General features: G+C 40.9%; 1 protein-coding gene across 5 annotated transcripts in view; it reads left to right on the plus strand.

The window, feature by feature from the left end:
- Positions 1 to 20,351, plus strand: part of LOC139796858 (nesprin-2-like) — a 178,812-nt gene that overhangs the window by 118,631 nt on the left and 39,830 nt on the right. For all 5 annotated transcript variants that reach the window (XM_071745335.1, XM_071745336.1, XM_071745337.1 and 2 more), the window contains exons 79-91: positions 1,480 to 1,653; positions 1,865 to 1,996; positions 4,038 to 4,234; positions 5,325 to 5,457; positions 6,365 to 6,547; positions 6,995 to 7,141; positions 8,708 to 8,884; positions 10,580 to 10,735; positions 12,352 to 12,501; positions 14,797 to 14,967; positions 16,860 to 16,993; positions 17,120 to 17,324; positions 19,487 to 19,666. In XM_071745335.1, coding sequence (XP_071601436.1) covers positions 1,480 to 1,653; positions 1,865 to 1,996; positions 4,038 to 4,234; positions 5,325 to 5,457; positions 6,365 to 6,547; positions 6,995 to 7,141; positions 8,708 to 8,884; positions 10,580 to 10,735; positions 12,352 to 12,501; positions 14,797 to 14,967; positions 16,860 to 16,993; positions 17,120 to 17,324; positions 19,487 to 19,666 — 2,139 coding nt within the window. The remainder of the gene's footprint in view (positions 1 to 1,479; positions 1,654 to 1,864; positions 1,997 to 4,037; positions 4,235 to 5,324; positions 5,458 to 6,364; positions 6,548 to 6,994; positions 7,142 to 8,707; positions 8,885 to 10,579; positions 10,736 to 12,351; positions 12,502 to 14,796; positions 14,968 to 16,859; positions 16,994 to 17,119; positions 17,325 to 19,486; positions 19,667 to 20,351) is intronic.

The raw sequence follows: 20,351 nt of genomic DNA on the forward strand, positions 1-20,351 counted from the left end.
TGTTTCAGGTTGCCAGATGCTGCAAACCACTACTCTAGAGTCATAGGAATGGTGTTTGTCACTCAGAAATTGCCCTTAGAAAAGCAAAATGTTAGGAATTTAGTTACAAAGGAAAACAAACAGTCCAAATTTACAGACATTGATTTACAAAAGCAAAAGAAAACTGAAAAAGCTGTTGTCCCTGCCCTGGTTATCAAGAGTTACCAGGATGCTTACACAGGTTATGCCTTGGGTATGGTCCTTATGTTAAATTCTTGTACTAGTTGTTAGTTCTTAGTGAAGATAATCATGATTGAAGAGCCCTCAAAGCTTTTTTTTTTTTTTTTTTTTTTTTGTGGGAGAAAGTATTCTCTTGAGATTCAGACATTTCCTAAGAGTGCAGCTGAGCGATAACTAAATCAAACAATTACTTTATAGTTATCCCAAGGTATTATTGTGCCTTACTTAGTACTAGTGCTAACACCCCTGGTACTTGGAGTCACCTCCCATCCAGATGAAACAAGCTGGATAATGGCTGTCCAATGGTAATTTTCTCATGCTAAAATATGAGTTTATTTATAGTTAAACTGTTTCTTCCATCATATCCCTACAACATCTTGGGGTTTTTTTTATGAACTGAAGAGACAAGTGTGGATCTTTTTCTTTAGAAAATAAAAAATGAAAATGCACATCATCTGTGCCAGGGGAGGTTTGGACAGAGCATTAGGAAGTGTGTCTTTCCCAAGGGGATTGTCAGACACTGAAAGAGGCCTCCTAGAGTGGTGCCCCAAGACTGTTAGTGTTCAAGAATCATTTGGATAATAACCTGAACAACATGCTTTAACTTTTAGCCAGCCATGAATTGGCAGACAGAGGGACTGAATGACAGTTTTGGGTCCTTTTCAGCTGAAAATATTTTATTCTGTCACTGGTTCTTGACTGACTGTCACAGTTGGAAAAAACCTCTAAGGTGACAGAGTCCAACCATCAGCTCAGAAAACCCCACCATGCCCAGTACAGCATCTCTTGAAGTGCCACACCTACATGCTCTTTGAATACATCTAGGGATGGTGACTCCACCACCTCCCTGGGCAGCCTGTTCCAGTGTCTGACTACTCTTTTAGTAATGAAATTCTTTCTAGTGTCTCATCTAAATCTCCCCTGGTGCAGCTTCAGGCCATTCCTCTAGTCCTAGCATTATTTACTTTGAGAAGAGACCAACATGCACCTCACTACCTTTCAGGTGGTTGTACAGAGTAAAAAGGTCTCCCCTCAGCCTCCTCTTCTCCAAACTGAACAGTCCCACTTCCCTCAGCCTCTTTTTATAGGGCTTGTTCTCTGTGAAATGATCAGTAACTTGGGGTGATGCAGAATTTGGGCAGAAGGCTCCTAACTCCAGCTATGAGAGACCCTGAAACTGGCTGCTCTTCTCAGTGAGTCTTCTCTTGTCTTCTCCATACACCTGCTGTGGGTAGTCAAACTTTTATTTGTTTTTTTCAGGACTTTTTCCACAACCTCATAACTCACATGTCCTTCATGGAAACATTTTCCAAGAAAGTGACTCCCTCCATCCTACAAAAGAGAGAGGAATTCTGGAGAGAGCTGGTGAATGAAGTCAAGTTGCTGGAGCAGGAGGCCTGCCATTATGGTTTACACTTAGAGACCATGTTAAAGGTAATGAGTCAGAAGAAATCCAGAGTAAAGGCTGGAGGGAAGAAGGAGAATTGCATTTAGGGGAACCCTTTCTGTACCAGTGATTCTGTAGCTTGTGGTTGTCCTTTTCCTATCTCCATTGGATGGCAACAATCTGTTACTTGTTCTGTGTATGTCACTCAACTGCCTTTTTCCTTGAAAACCTCTGAAAGTGCTGCAACATCTCTTTTAGGAATGGATGGAATTTGATGACAAATGTCTGGCTTTCAATAAGGAGTTAGAGGCACTTACGTCTTTGTTGCCTTCTGTGAATTTGGTTGAAGAAACAGAAGAAAGATTAATGGAAAGGATTGCACTTCTACAGGTATTTATGTGCCTGTCTCTTGGACTGGTTTTCTTTGTGGATCTGTAGAGCTGGTAATAAGATTAGTTAGAACACGAGGAGAAGCTGGCTTGCATGGTACAATTTTTGTGTGTGTGTCCATGTCTGTGTGTGAATTCGTGCTAACATCTTCCATGCTACATTTGAAAATAGCTGAGGATTGGGCTGCTAATTTCAGCCAGGGGCTACAGTTTCATCTGAGTGGGAGTAATGACTGTAGCTACTTTAGAATTTGATCTTCAAATGCAAACATCTGGGAGAACAGGCTACATGGATCCCAAGGACAGCAGGGGAGCCTTAGGGTTAGCACAGAACCACTTCTCTGCAATTCAGGAATGATTTTCATGCTGTCATGTAAAACTTGTGGAAGAGGACAATCAACACAGTGCCTTCAAATATCTGTAAAGATAGAAGGTAAACTACATGTTTACCAGCCCCCTCTAAAATCCTGAGCATTCAAAGTAAGATGGCCTAATTTCTATCTGACTGAAGAGAATAAAATTCCTTTTGTATAGAATGGCAAATAGGCTCCTGGCTTGTTCCCTGCTTCATCTGTGTTGTCAGAGCAACACCTCTAATTTGAACATTGAGGTCAGTTGGAAACAATTTATTTTTAAACACATATAAATATATAAAAGCAGCCTTTATGGTTGATTTATAAAACTAAAGAAAAACAGTGTTCAATAAATTCAGTGATATATCCTTGGTGCTCTGCGTTCCTCACAGGTTTGGCCTTTCTTAGTCTTCAGAGGACCTGAATTTCTATTATTTTGGAATGAGTAGGTTTTGGGTCTATATTGACTCTCATTTGATACTTAGATTTATAGATTATGCAGGCAAGAAAGATTACTGTGATTTAATGTAGTTGACTGCATGAAACAGGTCACTGGACATTCCAAGAAAATCCCAAGCTTCAGTAGAGTTTTTGAAATAACTAGAATAACTAGATACTTACAATTACAGTGGCCCTCTTAGTGCTTTGATGCTTGTCACACTGAGAAAGGAGACATGCAATATTTGCAAAGCCATTGATTGTGAAGTTGTCTGGTTTCCTTTGTGTTTTTTTTGTTTTATTTTGCTTTGGGTTTTTGCTTGTTTGTTTTTGTTTGCTTGGGGTTTTTTTGTTTGGGTTTTTTTTTTTAAAGATTCGCTTGTTTGGTTGGTTTAACTAGCTCTTTAAGAGCTCTTTGCTCTTAAGTCTTTATTTATCTTTAGAGACACCAGAAACAAAGTAGTGAGGCTTTAGAAGATGTTTTTGGGGTGAGTCCCAGCACTGGAGCTTCACAGTTTCAAGGACAGAGCAGAACAAAATTCTCTAGGGCTTAAATCCTGTGAGAGAAGTAGCCCTATTAATAATAAATATTGTCCAAGTCCATCTGCCTGGAGAGAAGAGCAATACTTGTACATCGCAAAATTGCTCCATTCTGCTTTCTCCCTGTTTTTTTTTCCTTCTGTCATTTTAAATTTGCAGTGAAGGTAAAATGATGCTGTTTTTATTCACCCACCCAAACAAACCAGACCACTCCTATGTCTTTTACCTAATGTCTTCATTATTCACTCCTCATTCCTCCTTGCCACCATTATTCAATAATTATACCAGTAGCTTCCTTCAGAACACTGGTAGTATTTTTTAAATAGGATGGAGCCACAGAGCCCTCTAAGGACAGGAAGGCAATAGCTTTCTGCTGGGGACAGTCATATGTTTGGACGATACAGCCAGAACTGACAGAGTCTGTGTCCATAGCCTGAGGTTTACATGTGTCAAAAATGTCCTTCAAATCATAAGAGTAATTCTGGTAATGCATGAAATAATGTTGAGATCTGTCTTGATCTGTCCAGGGGAAATAAAGAAACAAAAATAATCTGTGTTCCTTTTACATGTAAAAAAATATAGATTTCTTCTCTTTGGAAAGTAAAACACATGACAGAGAAAATGTGAGGTTAAAATAAATTATAGGTGTTTTGCTAGTTGTGTTTTGGGTTTTTTTTAATATTGGTCTGCAAACTTCCCATTTTCTTATAGCAAATCAAAAGCAGTGTTGATGAAAAGCATGCCAGGCTGTACCAGATGGTGAATGAAGGGAAAAAATTGCTGACTGCTGTGAGCTGTCCAGAAATAAGAAACCAGATTAAGAAGATGGAAGAGCAGTGGTTGTCCTTAACCAAAAAGGTTGGCCAGGAACTACACCGACTTCAGACATTGCTGAGACTTTTGGTCAGGTGGGTATAATTCAGAAGGCAGTTAGATACATCAACTACAAATTAGTTTCTCACCTTCTATAGATGTATTTTATGAAATATGATAGTGAATTAGTAAATAGCATTACTCCTTTAATTTAAAATGTGGAAAAAAAGAGCAGTGGTGATCAGAAAAGTGGTCCTTTATTACACAGATGAACTCTCACTGTGTGGACGAGTGCTTCACTTCCTGCTTACTTTGGTAGGAACAAAGTTTTGGTTTCTGTCAGTGCATCCAGGTGAGAATGAGCTGCATTGTGCAGGAGTTTGTATGTTGGAAGTGTTAGCAGAAGCTCTGGTCATGCTGCCCTAAGTATTTTGGCCTGTGAATGCAGACAAGCCCCGAGTCCTGTGCAAAGCCATAATGCATCTGTCTCTGCATGTACAGCCTCCACCTCACAAACATTCAAGACCTGGCTGGAATGTTGCCTCAGCTTCTGTTTCGAAGCTCTCTCCAAGGGGTGAAGAACCCAAGTATTGCTCAGTGCTTCCCCATGCCCAAACCATCTGTGAATGCAGTCCTGGAAACAGTTTGGGGACTTACAGCCCAGTCCACCAGCTGATGAACCAAGCTCAGCTCTCCTTGCACACCGGGTCTTGTGTGCCCTGAGCTCAGGCTGGTTGGACCCATGAGAGTGTTAGTTGGTAGTTTCCCTTTCTGTGTATTCTGCACTGTATCCTGCAGTGTGTACAACCTCCCTTGGTGAGTTCTTTTCACCCACCTGAGCTTGTCCTGGCAACTGCTGTGTAGATACAGGAGGAGGATGTTTTCAGGGAGAGCAGACCAGCAGAAAAGATCTGATAGGAAGCCGATAGATCTTGTGGGTACCTACAGCAGACCTGCTGTGTTGAACATCAATCCATGGTGTACCCATCACAGAATGTTTAGCTTGGAAGAGACCTCCAAGATCATCCAGTCCAACCTTTGATTAACACCACAGTGTGTTATGCAGGGTTGTGTAGCAGGATAGGTACCAGAATTGTACAGAGAGGAAGCCATCTCGGAGGGTGAGAAATATATCCCAAATTCAGCCAGACATGTATGTTTGTGTATTTTGTTTTCTCTCTGTAGCTACAACAGAGACTCAGAGGAATTAATGAAATGGCTGGATTCTGCTGAGCAGAGGATGAAGTTTTGGAAGGAGCAGTCTCTCAATGTGTCCCAAGATCTTCCTACCATCAGGGATAACATCAACAACCTGTGTGTAAGTCAGTTTCCCCACCAGGTTTAGATAAGACATCACGACTTTCAGTGAAAAATCACCCTTTTGAGTGATTTTAAATTTGCCATGACCCAGAAGGTGCCTGCAGAATATAGCACTGAATAGCTGTGTGCTTCAAAGCCACCCCATTATCTGTGTGGGGAACCATGAGGATGGGAGCCTAGCAAAGACCTTCCTTCAGGTTATGAGACCAGCTGGAGTGCATAAATCAGATTGGAACCCTGTTGTAGTGAGGTCCCAGCTATAACACCTCACATCCCAGCCAGGAACTCTTATGCACCTCCAGTGTCATGGTATGGTTTCTGTCTTGCTCCTGATGCCAGACTCAGCAGTTGAGCCAAGCTGGTGGGGAACTTGGCAACTGAATCTGGAGTGTGGCTTAAAAAGCCATAGGGAAAACAGCAAGACTGTGAAGATAGTGAGCCTAACTCAGGGAAGAGAAACATGCTGAATTGCATTTCATGTCTTTGCCTGCCCCCTGGTGCTGTGCTACCCTTGCAAGACCAGCCAGGAGGTTTAGTGCCACTGTGAGACCTGACAGAAGGAATCTTGCACAGTGGGAAAGCAAAGCATCGTGAGTGTTGGACCTGTAGGTGTGAGCTGCCCAGAAGCTGAAGGATGCGGGTTGCTCCCTGGACCTCTGTGTGAAGTGGGGATGGGAATATTCACAGTGCCTGTGGAGCAAGGTGGTATTTAATACTGTGTGAAGCTGGGCACAAAAATTACTTATTGCTGCCAGAACATGTTGAGTTTTGGTTTTCTGAACTTTACAAACTTGCTACAATCCGTTTGTTGAGGCAGTTCATCCTGTGACTGAAAGTCTGTTTTGTCTTCTTTATTAAAATAGATATATATTTACTCTCTCTTAAATTTCTCCCATGCACCTCAGTCATTCTCTAAAGAAGTTGATGAAAAATCTTCCCTGAAGTCATCTGTGGTGAGCACTGCCAACCAGCTCTTCCACTTGAAGCAAGCTGATACTGCAGCACTTAGGTCATCTTTGGCAAAGTTCGAGCAAAAATGGGGAGAACTGATCATACAGCTCCCAGCCACCCAGGAAAAGCTCCACCAGGTGAGGAGAAACTCTGCTGCTGTCTCTTAGTTTGAGATAAATAATTACTTTAAAATGCTACTGGGATTCATCTGGCTGCTCCATACAGGCTCCAAAACACCTCTTTCTAAATTATGCATCTGTTTTGCTTTCAGAATATACCCAGTATTATACTCCAGTTTAATTGTTGCAGTGTTCTTTCTGGGCTGTTTTCCATATATTATTATCTTTACAGTTTTATATGAAAGTCTGATACAATCATAAAGAATTTTATTTCAATTTTCAGAATTTCTCAAACTTTTATTAATTTATGTCATAAGCACCACTGGAGCACAGGGCTCAGTTTCAAATTTATACCCTGTAAATTGCAATTATAGCTCCTGAGCCTTTCTAAAAATACAGATGGCATCTTCCTTGAGATTTCTAACAAGCAGAGTGTAGAGGATTCAGTATATGCTTTACCCCCAGCTTCAAATGGAAAAACTTTCATCACGGGAAGCCATTTCTGAGCTAATGACCTGGCTGGACCATGTGGAACAACAGGAGGGACATGAGGAGCCAATAAATTCACAACGTAGTGCTGCCCAAGTCAGAAGCCTCCTTCAGAAGTACAAGGTAATGGGGAGCTCTAAGTCTTCTGCAAGGTGTTTGGCTGTAGCAAGAATGGAAACAGCCTGCAGGCAGTGTCATGTCATTTCCCTTGCTCTTAGGAGGGCTCCTCAAACAGCCTCAAAGGTGTCTTAATATCTTCCTTTTTATAAAAACCTTTTGCTTCCATGCTGCACAAACACTGCCTGCCCTGCAATACAGCTACTGCCTGCTGTGCTGTAATCTCCTTTTCCTCACGCTGTCCCATCTGTCTCACTTGTTCTCTCTGGCTTATATTTAGATTATAAAATGTGTTGTTCAAGACATCTCTGCTTCCTTAGGAAGTTAGATTCTCTGCTCTGTGTTTCAGTCTGCCATTTCAGCAAGGAATACCTTGTAATTTTTGAACTCCATAGCCAAGTTCCACTTAACTAGAGAACAGGGCTTTTGAATATTATGTTTCATCAAAAGAGAGAGCCTGCTAGGGAAGAGGGACAAGATGAACATCCCTGCAGAGAGAGAGGCTGTAGCAGACTTGTGGCTCTGTTCAGATGCTGAAGCACCAATGGCAGAGGCTGATTGCCCCAACCACAGGAAGGATTCAAGCCATGCTTGTGCCTCCATAGATGCCAGGGAGCCCAACCTCAGGGCACAAATCCCTACATGTAGAGCCATATTGACAGCTTTCAGTCTGCAGCTGCAGTTCTCAGTTCCTATGCTGCACATAAGGCAACTCTCAGTGTAAGAATTTATTTCACAGTGCCTTTCTGCAGCAGATAAATAACATTTTGGTCTGTATCACTTGGATTTGGAAGCTGGAATGTGTAGGGGAGTTTTCAACATTTTGGATGTTTAGAGATCAGTTTGTGTGTGCCTTCTGCACTTGTCAGAAATGGGGGAATGTGTGTGCTAAGAGGGCTGGGATGAGAGTCAAGAATTCCTACAGGGAAGCTGCTATGGCTTCACTGTGTCTCCTGTGGTATTTCCTGGGTTTTTTTCTGCATATAACTAGATACAATGAAGAGTCTTTTCCTCCTCTTTTGTCCTAAGACCTGAAGTTTAGAAGCATTTCCTTACATTATTCTCACTCCTCTGTGTGGGCAAGAACACTGGTGCTGGAGGACACTTTTTTTGTCTAAGATACTCTGTTATTCTATTCTGATACTCTAGTATATTACCAGATCTTTTGATAAAGAAGCATAAGCTCTTGTCTGCACTTTTCTGTGAGTCACAGAAAGGCCTTGCTCTTAGCCCAGTTTGGGTCCCTGGCAGTGGGGTGGTATTGAACAATGGGTAAAGTATTAGATATGGTACCCCTTTTTTATTCCCTCTTACCCTGAGCTATCCACAGAATAATAGTGATTTTCTGCAAAAGTTTCAGGAAAGGGAAGTAGCTACACAAATACAGAATGGTAAAAATTGAGAATTATTCCTACAGCCAGGTCTCATTCAGTAAAATATTTGAGACCATTGTCCAGAGTAAGCCACGAATATCCCGTAACTGATAACTTAAAACTGCAAAACTCACTATTTTACATTTTTATTCTCTCTCTCTTTTTTTTTTTTTTTTTTTTTTTCTTTTGTCCCCTCCAGGAATATATGATGGAAATGAGCTTCAAACAGTGGATGGTAGATTTTGTTAACCAGTCACTCTTGCAGATGAGCACTTGTGATGTGGAAAGCAAGCGGTACGAAAGGACAGAATTTGCCGAGTGTCTGGGGGAGATGAACCTGCGGTGGCACAGGCTGCAGGCATCTCTGAACAGAAAGGTTTGAGTTCTCTTTGCTTTCTCTCTCACAGCTCAGTGTTCAGGGTACTGTCTGCAGGGGAGCCTGTTAGTGAAGCTTTGAGGTGCTGGGAAAGTTGGGGCATTTAGAAAGCAGTGGGAGAAACCCCTGGATGCTTTGTGGAGAGGAGAGGTACTACACTAGTTGGCACAAACAGCCATGCCCAGCACCAAAAAAAGCAAGCAAGCACTCTACATGCCATATGATGGGAATGAGAAATAGGGATATATTAAGCTACCACCTGTTTTATTGTTGTAGCACTTGGATTTGAAAAAAAAAAAAAAAAAAAGAAAAAAGAAAAAAAAAATTACAAAGTAGTGTTGACAGCCGTATTCAGATGGGGACACAGAATCACAGAATGATTTGGGTTGGAAGTGACCTTTAAAGGCCAGCTGGTCCAACCACCCTGCAGTGAACAGGGACATCTTCAACTAGATCAGGTTGCTCAGAGCCTTGTCCAACCTGACTTTGAATGTCTCCAGGGCTGGGGCTTCTACCACTTTTCTAAGTTTCCAGTGTTTCACCACCCTTACTGTAAAAAATTTCTTCTTTATACCTTGTCTAAATCTACCCCCTGACCCATTACAACATGCCCTAATAAAAAGTTTATCCTCATCATTCTTACAAGCCCCCTTTAAGCACTGCAAGTTTTCAGTAAGTTATCCATATGACCCTGCTGGAAAAGGCACAGTAGGGATGGGTTCTCAGTCCTGCTCCAGGCCTCTGGGGTCACTGGAAGTGGCTTACTCTGTGTCCTCCTTCTGCAATAATTAAATATGATTTCCCAATGGAGTGCTTTGAAGCTCAGCAGCTGATAAACAAATTATCCATTTTGAAAAAGTATACCACCACATCTATGTTTCTCAGTAGAAAATCTCTTTCAGGCAGTTCCTCAGAATTACTTGATCCTAGTGAGGCTAGAAATAATCCATGCATCTAGAATTAGATGCTGCTGCTTGTATTCCCCAGTGCTCAGAAAAGTTGGTGTGGCTTGTGATATGGAGAAGACCAAAGGAAGGTTAGCATCCCAAAATGCTAATATGAGGCTGCTGGAACAAATCCCTCTACCAGTACATACATTTTTTACCTCCGTTTCTCCCCCAAATTTACAGGGCTTTGGGAGAAGTGATCCTCATGGAATTGAGGTACAAAGACCACTGATCAAGAAGAAAATTCCCAGACTTCTCTGACACAGAAACACTTCTAGAAAGTTTCACATGAAAAATTCATTGCTTGCACAACAGAAATCTAGTTCTCGTGAAGGAAATAAACTTACCTCCTCTAAGCATTTTTTTAAAACTTCATTCTAAGATTTAATGCATTCTCAGGGCCAGGACTGAAGACATGAGACTTGATGTCCTTTGATTATTAGTAGTTTTGTTGGTAGGTTTTGGGGAGAATGAGCTTTTCAGACTCGATATGAATGTGCCCACATAGCCCATGGTCCTCCAACTTGTCAGGTCCACAGCCTGCCAGCTCCAGAATTGACACTGCTTTGTTTTCTTAACAGAGAAAAAGTCAGACTCTAAAGAGCCAATAAAACTTCTTAGCTTTTACTTTCAAAATATTTTATCTAAATAGTATTTGCAGTGTCACTATTATAATCTGAACTTCTCTCATGAAAGGGGGAGCCCCTTACTAGATGTAAGTGAGTTAAAATAGTTCTGTAACTTTCAGATACAAGACCTGCAACACATTTTGGAGGATATTACTGAAAATGAGAACAAAGCACAGACTCTGCGCAGCTGGCTGGAAGCTCAGAGTGATCGACTGAGATCTTTACAAACCCCAGCAAGTCTGATCTCTGCACAGAACACGTTAGATGATTGCAAGGTAAAAGCACTGTATGTGTGATACTATTGTAAAAAACATACTTAGCACTTCGCTAAGACTAAATATCTGCACAGATTTTAACAGAAAAAATCTAAAGGCAGTTGCCATTTCCTAGAATATTACACTGTAGTTTTAGTTAAAGCATGTTAGGTTTGGGTGAGAGCCAGATCCACTTCTAGTACGAATTGCTATTCAATGTTTTTTCCCCTAATTGAAGATGCTGTTGTTCCATGGTATTTGGAGTGCTGTGCAGCAATATTGTACATCTTATTGTGAAATGCCTCCAGAAGAAATAGTTCTCAGTTCAGCACGGCCGTGGCAAAAGCTATCAATTATATTAGTTTGAAGAGCTCTGTGGTGGAAGTGTTGTGGAAACTACACAGTCCCATTTGGAAAAATAGCAGCTCCTGCCTGATACTTTAGTCTCTCTGCACCGGCCTCAATAATCTGGGTGTCCCTGGTTTTTGTTTGTTTTTTCTAGGCATCATCTCCCTCAAAATCAGTACAGGTGCAGCCAGCTAGTAATTATTGGTTCCTACTATTCTGATTTGAGTGCAGTGTTCCCTCTTTATATTTTAACATGGAATATTTGTTCTTTCATTGCCATGGTTACATGTCTCTCCAATAAAAGCAGTAAGCTGCTTTTATTGCCTAGAGTGGTCTATTACACACTGAGTTACTTGTCTCTCAGAAGCCCCCTGAAATGTATTGAGGGGCCAGGATGGGAGAAAGGCATGGGGTATTTTTGACTAAAACACTATCCTGCTCATCACAGCAAGGTACAGTGCTAGGATGCAGGTAGCTGAAATGTTTCATCAAAATTTCATTTGCTCAATGAAAATGAGGTCCAAATTTGAAAGTGTTTTGGAGACACTAAGTGGTGGTGGAGGAAAGGTCATGGCTCTAAGTGTAGCATCATAGGAAAAAGTTACAGCCCATTGTGCATGTGGATATTTATTCATGTTATGAGGAACTTACTGAGGAGCTTTCCCCAGCACATCAAGACTGGTTTAAAATCTTGCTGACTGTGCCTGGGAGGGGAGTTATTTTCCCAAGGATCTCCATTGATTTCAATGGGGTTTCTCCTACAGGAGAAAAACTCTGACTAAGAGGACAAGCTGAAAATAACTTTTGAGAAGTTGTTAGGATGTCAGGGACCCCTCCTATTTCAAAAGTGGTTCCAATCATACCTTTGTCTGCTGGAGCAGAGGAGGGCCTGAATGCTAACCTGCCCAAGGTAAAGTTCAGTTCTGTTAACAGGAAAATTTTTGCATCTGCCAAGATAGAAAGAGACCTGCATGGTGGCTGAGGAATTAGCTCCTGATTATTTCCTTCCCAAGCATGATGTCCAGTGCTCATGATGACACTGAATGGACTGACTCTAGCTCTACCTGCAGGAGACTGTCTAAATCAGCCACTGTCATTTTGAGTTCCTGTAGAGTAGCTGTTCTGTATCAGAGTTGAAATGGTTGTGATGTTGTATGGCTGAAAAATTACACAGAATGAATTGGTTTCAAAGTTGGAATGTTTATGTTGGCTCCTCACACAGAGGATTTTTCTCATTAAAAGACCTAATGTATCTTCCTTTGTTGTTTTTTGGTTTTGCTTTCATTTAGGAGCTAGAAAATCAACTCACAACTAAAACCAAAACTCTTGATGAGCTCAAACAGAGCTTGGCATTGAGTGGTGGTGCAGAACAAACCCCAGAAGCTCTGTCTCTCGGGATAGCTGAGCTGTGTGAAATGGTGGATGGTGCTGTAAGCCAGGTAAAAGCTTTTTTAGTGTTCAGATTTTCTCCACTACATGTTCTTACTACCAGTGTCCTTATCATCTTCATGACTTGGCAGGAGCTGGTGCAAAAAAAAAGATGAAAAATATTCCTTAATTTTAATCTTAACTTTCTTAAAAACTTCCTTTTAAGTCTCTACCATAATTCAAACCAGTGTATTTTCAAGGTTGAGAGAGGTACAGACCCCCTTCTTTGTTTTCTTAAACTGCAGAAATAGCACTGCTATATTTCTGTCAAGTTGAAAAAATAAATCTTAAACTCTCCCACTCAGTCTGCTTCTCTGTCATACCCTGTCCTACACTGGTGCCAACTGCCTCCTCTTGCCATGATTTCACTCCCAACTACTGCCATGATTTCCATCTCCCAACTAATTTGTCCACACAGCTGGGTGGCTCTCACAGTCTTCAAAAGTCCTGTGTAGCTCCCAGTTGCTTCAGGGAGAGTCTGGCAGATTGGTTTCCCATGCAAATTGATTCCCCAGCAGTTTGCATTTATAGTTTTATTATCTTTATACTTGGAACCGATCTTTTTTATCCAGATGTAATCGATAGGTGCAGAACAATAATGAATTTAAATGTGTGATAACAAATAACCATGTATCATTGAGGATTATGTGATGCAGTGATTGTGTTTCTAGTTAAGATTCCCTTACACTTTCTATTAGAAAAGCCTTGCTTTTGTTCCTCAAAAACTTTGTGAAACCATTTTGCTAGAACTCTTCCACATGAGCTCTCAGTCCAGGATAGGTCTACTGCTTCTTGTTTTAGGTTTCAGAAGAAATGATGTAGAAATATCTGTACCAAAACAGCAGAGAAATTTTTGTGTGTATATGATAAAATTTCTTCTTTCCACTGTAGAGCTGGGGATAGAAATTGGCAGAACTGACAGCCTGGTACTTTTTCATTCTTATAGTCAGCACGGGTCACTTTAATTTTAGTATTTTTACAACAGAAGTACCAAACTTACAAACTGTGGAATGTCCTTACAGCCTAGTTCTCTGCATGTGCAATGAAACACTGAATGCAGCTTTCTTCCCACAGGCAACTGCTCTCAGCAGAGTTAGGCTGTGATTTCAAATATAGGTCTAGGGAGATACGATACCTTGATTGTGTTGTATTTTCTGTAGCTTCATCTCAAGACAGTGAGTCTGTGTCCCAGAGGCATTTCATGAATACACTGCATTTCCATCTTCCTTGTGTGGGCAGTAATTAGCTACAGACTACAAAAAGCAATTAGATTCCTCCCACCTATACCATGATTCAGATGAGAATAGAGATGATTAATCCATCTATTCCTGCATGCCTGGAACCAGGAACTAGAATACAATGATCCATGCTGTCTGTTTAGCATGTGCTATGGTGTAGAAAAGTTCATCTTCTGTTGTGTGGATGCAGAGTCAGAACTGAGATCTGGCATCTGCCTTTGCCAGGTCCCATGCAGACATCCTTGTTTGCTGGCCTGGTTTTCATGCTTTTCTCAAGGCATCTGATCTTGGCATGACTGAAAATAGGTAGTGAGCTATATTAATGTTTTGTCTAACCTGGGAAATGCCATACGTAGTTACCTGATGCAGAAGAATAAAAATGACAAAAAAAAAACCCTATGGGTTGGAGTTTGCAATGTTTAGGAGGATGTGGCAAATGGAAACTATGTGTGCCCCAGTATAGATTAAACAACTGTAATAATGAAAAAGACAGAGAAAACAAAAGAGATATCCATCATTTACTTTTACAAGAGAATCCTGAAGTTCCTAGGCTGTGGTTCAGATGAGCCTGCATTAGTAGGGCACAATGGCATAAGGCAGCTTATAGCTCACCAGAGTATTGTAGTAGTAGCATCATCTTCCATACACAACAAAACAATTTCTGTTCAAATTTTCATGCAAAGGAAACTGTATCAAACTATTTCCTAAGAAGGTTAAGAATGTCAGCTTCCTCCCATTTCAGGTTTATTTTGTAAGGAAGGAAGAAGCTGTTTATTATTTCAGTACTTCTTACTTTTGAGGGGGTTATGAAGTTATGGCTGACAGAATGGTGCTCTCTTAACTCTGGATAAATTTTTATCTCCAGAAAATTCATTTATTTCACTGTAAATACTGTTTACTGCTTGTTTCAAAGCCTGCACAGTCCCTTACCATGTAAGAAAATACTCAAACTTGTGAAATTCTTGTGGATTGTCAAGGACTGAGCATTTGGATTTGTAAGTCAGTGTAAAGTAATTAATGTTTCAAGACTACCTGTCTGAAATAGTAACAAAAGTGGTTTCTTTGCAGGTTGCCCAGTTAAAGACCTCAATGCAGTCAATACTGGAGCAATGGAGAGCATATGATGAAGCTTATGAAGAAGTCAGCCTGATGACAACAAGAAATTTGTACTGCATAGAGCAGTGCAAACCTTCTGTGGTGTCACTGGAAGCTTTGAAAAAACAGATCAAAACTCTTCAGGTAAATCTACTTAAGTTTTCCTATTTCTACACTTCCTTCTGTGCCTTAAACAAAAAAAAAACTCCACTGGAAAGAGATCATGCAAAATTATCTGAGAAGCTTCCCTTATTGTAGTGCCTTTGGAATCAGTGATATGTATAGGTATATTTAGTAGTATTTTTTTACCTACAGAGGTACTGAGGACTGTTTTTAGATTCTGAACTTTATTTAGCACGTAAGTTCAACTTTGGTACAATTTAGGTACCAAGCTTCAAGAAAGAAGTACAGGTCAGCTGCTAACATGTCTGTCTCACATTAGGCTAGCAGCATCTTCATTTGGGGTTGCAGAGATCCCTTGACATTTTAGGCTTCTGCACTTGCTGGAAGGCATCCCCATCTGAAGTACCAAGTCCTCATGCTCCCAGATGGACACTTGCACTCCATGACCACCCCTCATGTTAATGTCTGTCTGCTCAGTCCATGTCTAATGCACATGGACAGCAGGAAGTTTTGGCTAAGGAAAACCTAATGCCATTGCTGTTTGTGTTTGCCTAAAGGTTACTCACCATTCAGGAGAGAAAAGTTGGTTCTCAGCTCATTGACCAAAAGGAATTTTGCCTCTTGGCTTGCACTTCCCAGGGAAATGCCCTGCCATAAGGCTGTAGCATAACCTGGAAGGAGATGCCTGTGCATCAGTGCTGGGGCTCAGTGTAGAAATGAAGGGGACTGGGGAGAAAATTGGTGAGGGAACCATGGCTCCAGATGTGTGATTTGAATGCTACCTTTGGCACAGTGTGTCCCAGCCACTGTGCCAGTGACCACTGACAGGTGTTGCATTAAAGCATTATTTGCATTAAAGCATCTTTCTGTGCATAAACAACACTGGAGTCAAGGTCCAGGACTCAGGATTCCCCTTCCCAAAATCTGTGGCTTGGCTTAGCTGTGGGTTAGCAGCAGGGGGATCCCCAAGCCCCACATTACCAGGACATGCCCTGGCATTGCTTTGGATGCCTTCCAGGGCAAAGTCAATTATTCACTCTGCCTCCTGAGAGCTGGAGTTTCCTCTACAGCCTCTGAATGAGGCTGAGCCTAAATGCCAGATGTAAATGCTCTGGACTGCCCTGCTGCTTTACTCAGCTATTAGAGTCTGAGTGGGGTGCTCACAGTAGGCAACCAGGCTGGTCCCAGGTATGAACATTTTACAGATGCAGCTAAAACCCTTTACCTGGCTATAAACAAGTGTTGAAAGGTGTAAACACTCCCTATTTCTGTGTAAATAAGGCCTGGTTTTGTTTATTTTCAAGTTATATCAGAAATGGTGCATCCCAGACTGAGGGTCTGAATTCTCTGGTATGTGTCTCTCTGCAGTAAAGCCCAAATAAGCACTTTTCTCCCTCAATAGGGACATGAAATAAATGGGAGGAATCCATCACCCTCTTTACCTTCTTCTTTCTGGTACCCTATTTATTGTTTATCAGGGTCAGTTCACAGATCTGATCTAAGGCAGAGTTCTATAGTTGCCTGTATAAGGGGGGTGACCACACAGCCAGGGACAGGAGTTGTCAAGCCAACTTGACTGATAGAAAAAATTTCCCTGAATAGGTGGCTTAAAATTAAAACATTGTTGGTTTCTAGTTATTTATAATCAGCTCAAAGCTGTGAGTTTGTTAATTTTCTTTTAAAGCAAATAAATTACCTCAGTTTAAAAGAGGCCTTCTGACTGATTGTTTTTTTAATTTGGCCCATTTCACCTCTCTCTCTTAGTTTACTAACTTTTAGGATTAGGTGTTACACTTTTCCAAAACATTTTAATCTGTGCTGTGAAACGCATCATTGCTACCCTATCCCTGCTAGTCTGTAGGGGAAGCTATACTTAGGTTTTTCCCACCTAATTTTAATAATCCATTTTGCAGTCTCTTCAAGATGAATCTGAGAACAGTGAAGAAAGTTGGGCCAAGCTCCAGGCTGCTGCCAGTAACCTGAAGAAGAACTGCTCCCCCTCCTTTGCAGAGATTGTTGAACAGAAGTGCATGGAGGCACGCACCAGGTAAGTGAAAAAGACCCCAGTTATTAGTATTAAAACAAACAGTCACTGGGGCAGGACTTGAACATCTGTCATATTCTGGAAGAGGAGCTACTAGGAAAATGCTCATATCCTCTGATCTGTTTGCAGGTGGAACTCAGTAAATGAAGATATCACAGATCAACTGCGGGCAGCACAAGCAACCCTGCAGCTCTGGGAGCCCTATGACACTTTATGCACTGAGGCAGTAGCCAAGTTACAACAGCATGAAGAGCAGTGCACTCAGCTGCTGGATGCTCACATGCCTGAAGATAACATGATGGAAAACCTGACACAGAGGATAGAGGATATAAAGGTACATGAGAACGTTTCTGCTGTCTGGTACAAACCAGGATTTGTTTTTGAGAAACAAATCAAAAGGAATCCTTCTTCCCAGCTCCTCTCTCAAATACAGTCAGTGGAAAACATGAAACATGTGGTTTTTTTCCATTAATTGGCACCTCTATATTTCCTTTAAATACTTTCACCAGATTCTGAGACCAAACAAAACTAGAGTTAACACAGGATGAGAATAGAGCAGAAGGGAGCAATCATAAAATCATAGAATGGTTTGGGTTGGAAGGGACTTGAAAGATCATCCAGATCTAACCCTTCTGCCATGGGCAGGGATGCATCAGAGCCCCATCAAACCTGGCCTTGAACACTTCCAGGCATGGGTGACAACCTGTGCCAGTGTCTCAGCACCCTCACTCTGATATTCCATTTGCACCCCTTTCTGCTCTAAACAGACAATCAGGCCTGTGTTGGAAAGAATCATTAAACCAAAAATTACTTACCTTGTGAGGCACTAATTGGGAGGAAAGATACCTGCTAGAACAAAAGCTGAGGAAAAAAGAGCAGTTTTCCAGAACACAGAAGGATCTTCAAGTCTTCTAGAATCTCAAATTTGTTATATTTGAGTCTGGTACTTTTTTTGGCCTGGTCTGATAAATTTACAGGTTTCTGAGCTCTTTAAATTATTCTGAATGCTTCTGCCTTTGGGCAAATGAGATCTCATGCTGGGACCACAGGGTACAGTTGACTTTCTCAGGCAGCAAAGCTGTCATTTAGGTTCTAACATTTTTGATTTCTTCAGACTGCAATAATAATTCTAATTTCAGGCAGAGCAATGATTCATCATGCTTTATGAACCTCTAGCCACACACTGAAAGAAGTCCAAAGTACTCAGTTTTGCATGTGGCTAATTAAGAAACTTTACACTGTGTGAAAAAGAACTCATCTGTTTCTTTCTATGTCAGAAACAACTAACAGCAGCAAAACTTAGACCAAAAGATTTTCACTATCTTCTGATCTATAAATGGCTGTGATATAAATTCATCAGTATGTCACCAAAATGCATCATATTTTCTAGAAATTTTTGGGTAGTCTTTGGCACCTACTAAGCAAGGCATGACCACTCAAGTGCTATTGATACTGCAGATCCTGTTCTGGTATGTGTGGGTAGTACACAAGGATTTATTGTGGTGTTTTGAAAGTGGTGACTTAGAAGAATGGGGATCAGTTACACAGCATGAGTTACACACATTTGAAAATGCATGTGCACTACAAAACTGTATTTTAACCTCTGTAATCTTTTTCTCTAGTATATATTAGGAAGGATTATGGTTTTATGGATCTCTGTCACCACAATAAAGAAAAGTAATGTCCAATATAAGAGTAAGAAAGCAAAATGGGTTGTTTACTGAATGGCTGAAGTGGAAGTTTATAATATGATGCAGGAACTAAAAGCCATTTTGCTTTTTAGGAAAATGTATCTGCTATTTGCTATAATTCACAAGCCTGGTATCATTACTCACAGAAAAGGCAATATACAGTGGTAATTCCAAGGGGTTTCATGGCTAGAAGTAAATGACAGTTATAGAAACAACTTGTCACTCCTTGTCCAGGGTAAAAAAAAAAAAATCAAGTACACTGAGCAAGTATGAAATGACTTCCCATGTTCTCATACTGCCTTTGGAGTTTAATAGCATCATTCTGTGGTTTCTGTAGTGAAGGGGAACAAATTAAACAAAATAGTGACCCATAAACCTGGGTGACTAAGGGATATAAAATAACTGGATAACTGGTTATGTTTGTAACATTGTAGCATTTGTAATGATGTTTTATTTATCATCTGCAGCATGGGCCTATTTCTCCCTCTGCTACTGTAGGTCCATTCTGTAGAGAGGGATATTCTAATTTCTCTCCCTAATCTCCTCTGTAGCAGTACTATTCCACTGCCTGAAGTCACTGGTGTTCCACTGAACTTTGAACCATGCCTTTCCCAGCACTAAAGTCAATGGATACAATTCCTATTATCCTCTGAGTAAAACACTGAAGCTTTCACCATAAGCTAAATTTGGCTTCTGGAGGAGATCAACAAGAGCTTAGTTACAGCAACAGAAGGTTCTAGTTGAAAGTGGCACATGAATGATAGTCTGATTCATATGCTTTTTCTTTTTCCCCTTCTCTCATCAGAATTTACAGCATGGCCTTCAAAGTATAGTAGAATGCCATACCCAGATGTGTTTGCTGGCTGACCAGATAAAACAGCAGGCTGGGACAGCTGCACAAGCCATTCTGTTGGAGAAGATGCAGCCACTCCAGAGAGCATCCTATTTGGAAAAGATGTTGCAGGGGAAATTAAAAGAATTTGAGGTAATTTTTAAAATATCAAATTAGCTATCAGTGTGAGATTACTTTTTCCCTGTTGTTCTTCAGTTAAAATTAAAAGTTTGACAGTATGATCCACTGTGTAAAGAAATAACACAAAAAGCCAGATAGACTGATGAAGGAAGGAATTTTACCCTTCTTGCCTGATTGTGTTACTCCAACAAGCCTTTTAAGAGGTCCCTTACGCAGTACAAGATCCTCAGAGATGATTAAAGGTTGGGAAATGTATTTTTATTCTATAAACTTTCAAGTAAGTAGTAAACTTTCTCAGCTCTTCCTTGGAAGAAGCCTAAGGACTTCAGTTTGTTTTGATAAGAATGCACATGTTGTGCCCAAGACCAAACAGAAAACTGTGGTAATTTGATTTTATTTTTTGTGATGATTCATATCCCCTGTTCAGGCAGAATTGGGTGGGACCTGGATCCAGGTTCTTCTCACAGAATACTGTGGGACTGACTTCCCCTCTGTGGAGGTATTCCTGAGGAAACTTCAAAGCAAATGTACTGCTGTACATTTACTGATGTAAAACTAGTCTGTTCCTGTGAAAAGCTTGGGTTTCAATGAATTGTTCTGTTCTAAAGTAAACCCAAATCCATCAAGAAAATTTCAGCTAGTTTTATGTGTGACTCCATCTCCCAGCACAGTTCAGTGGCTGGAAGCCAGATATCTT

Source organism: Heliangelus exortis, chromosome 5 (genome assembly GCF_036169615.1).
Source record: "Heliangelus exortis chromosome 5, bHelExo1.hap1, whole genome shotgun sequence".
In the NCBI taxonomy this organism is placed as follows: domain Eukaryota; kingdom Metazoa; phylum Chordata; class Aves; order Apodiformes; family Trochilidae; genus Heliangelus; species Heliangelus exortis.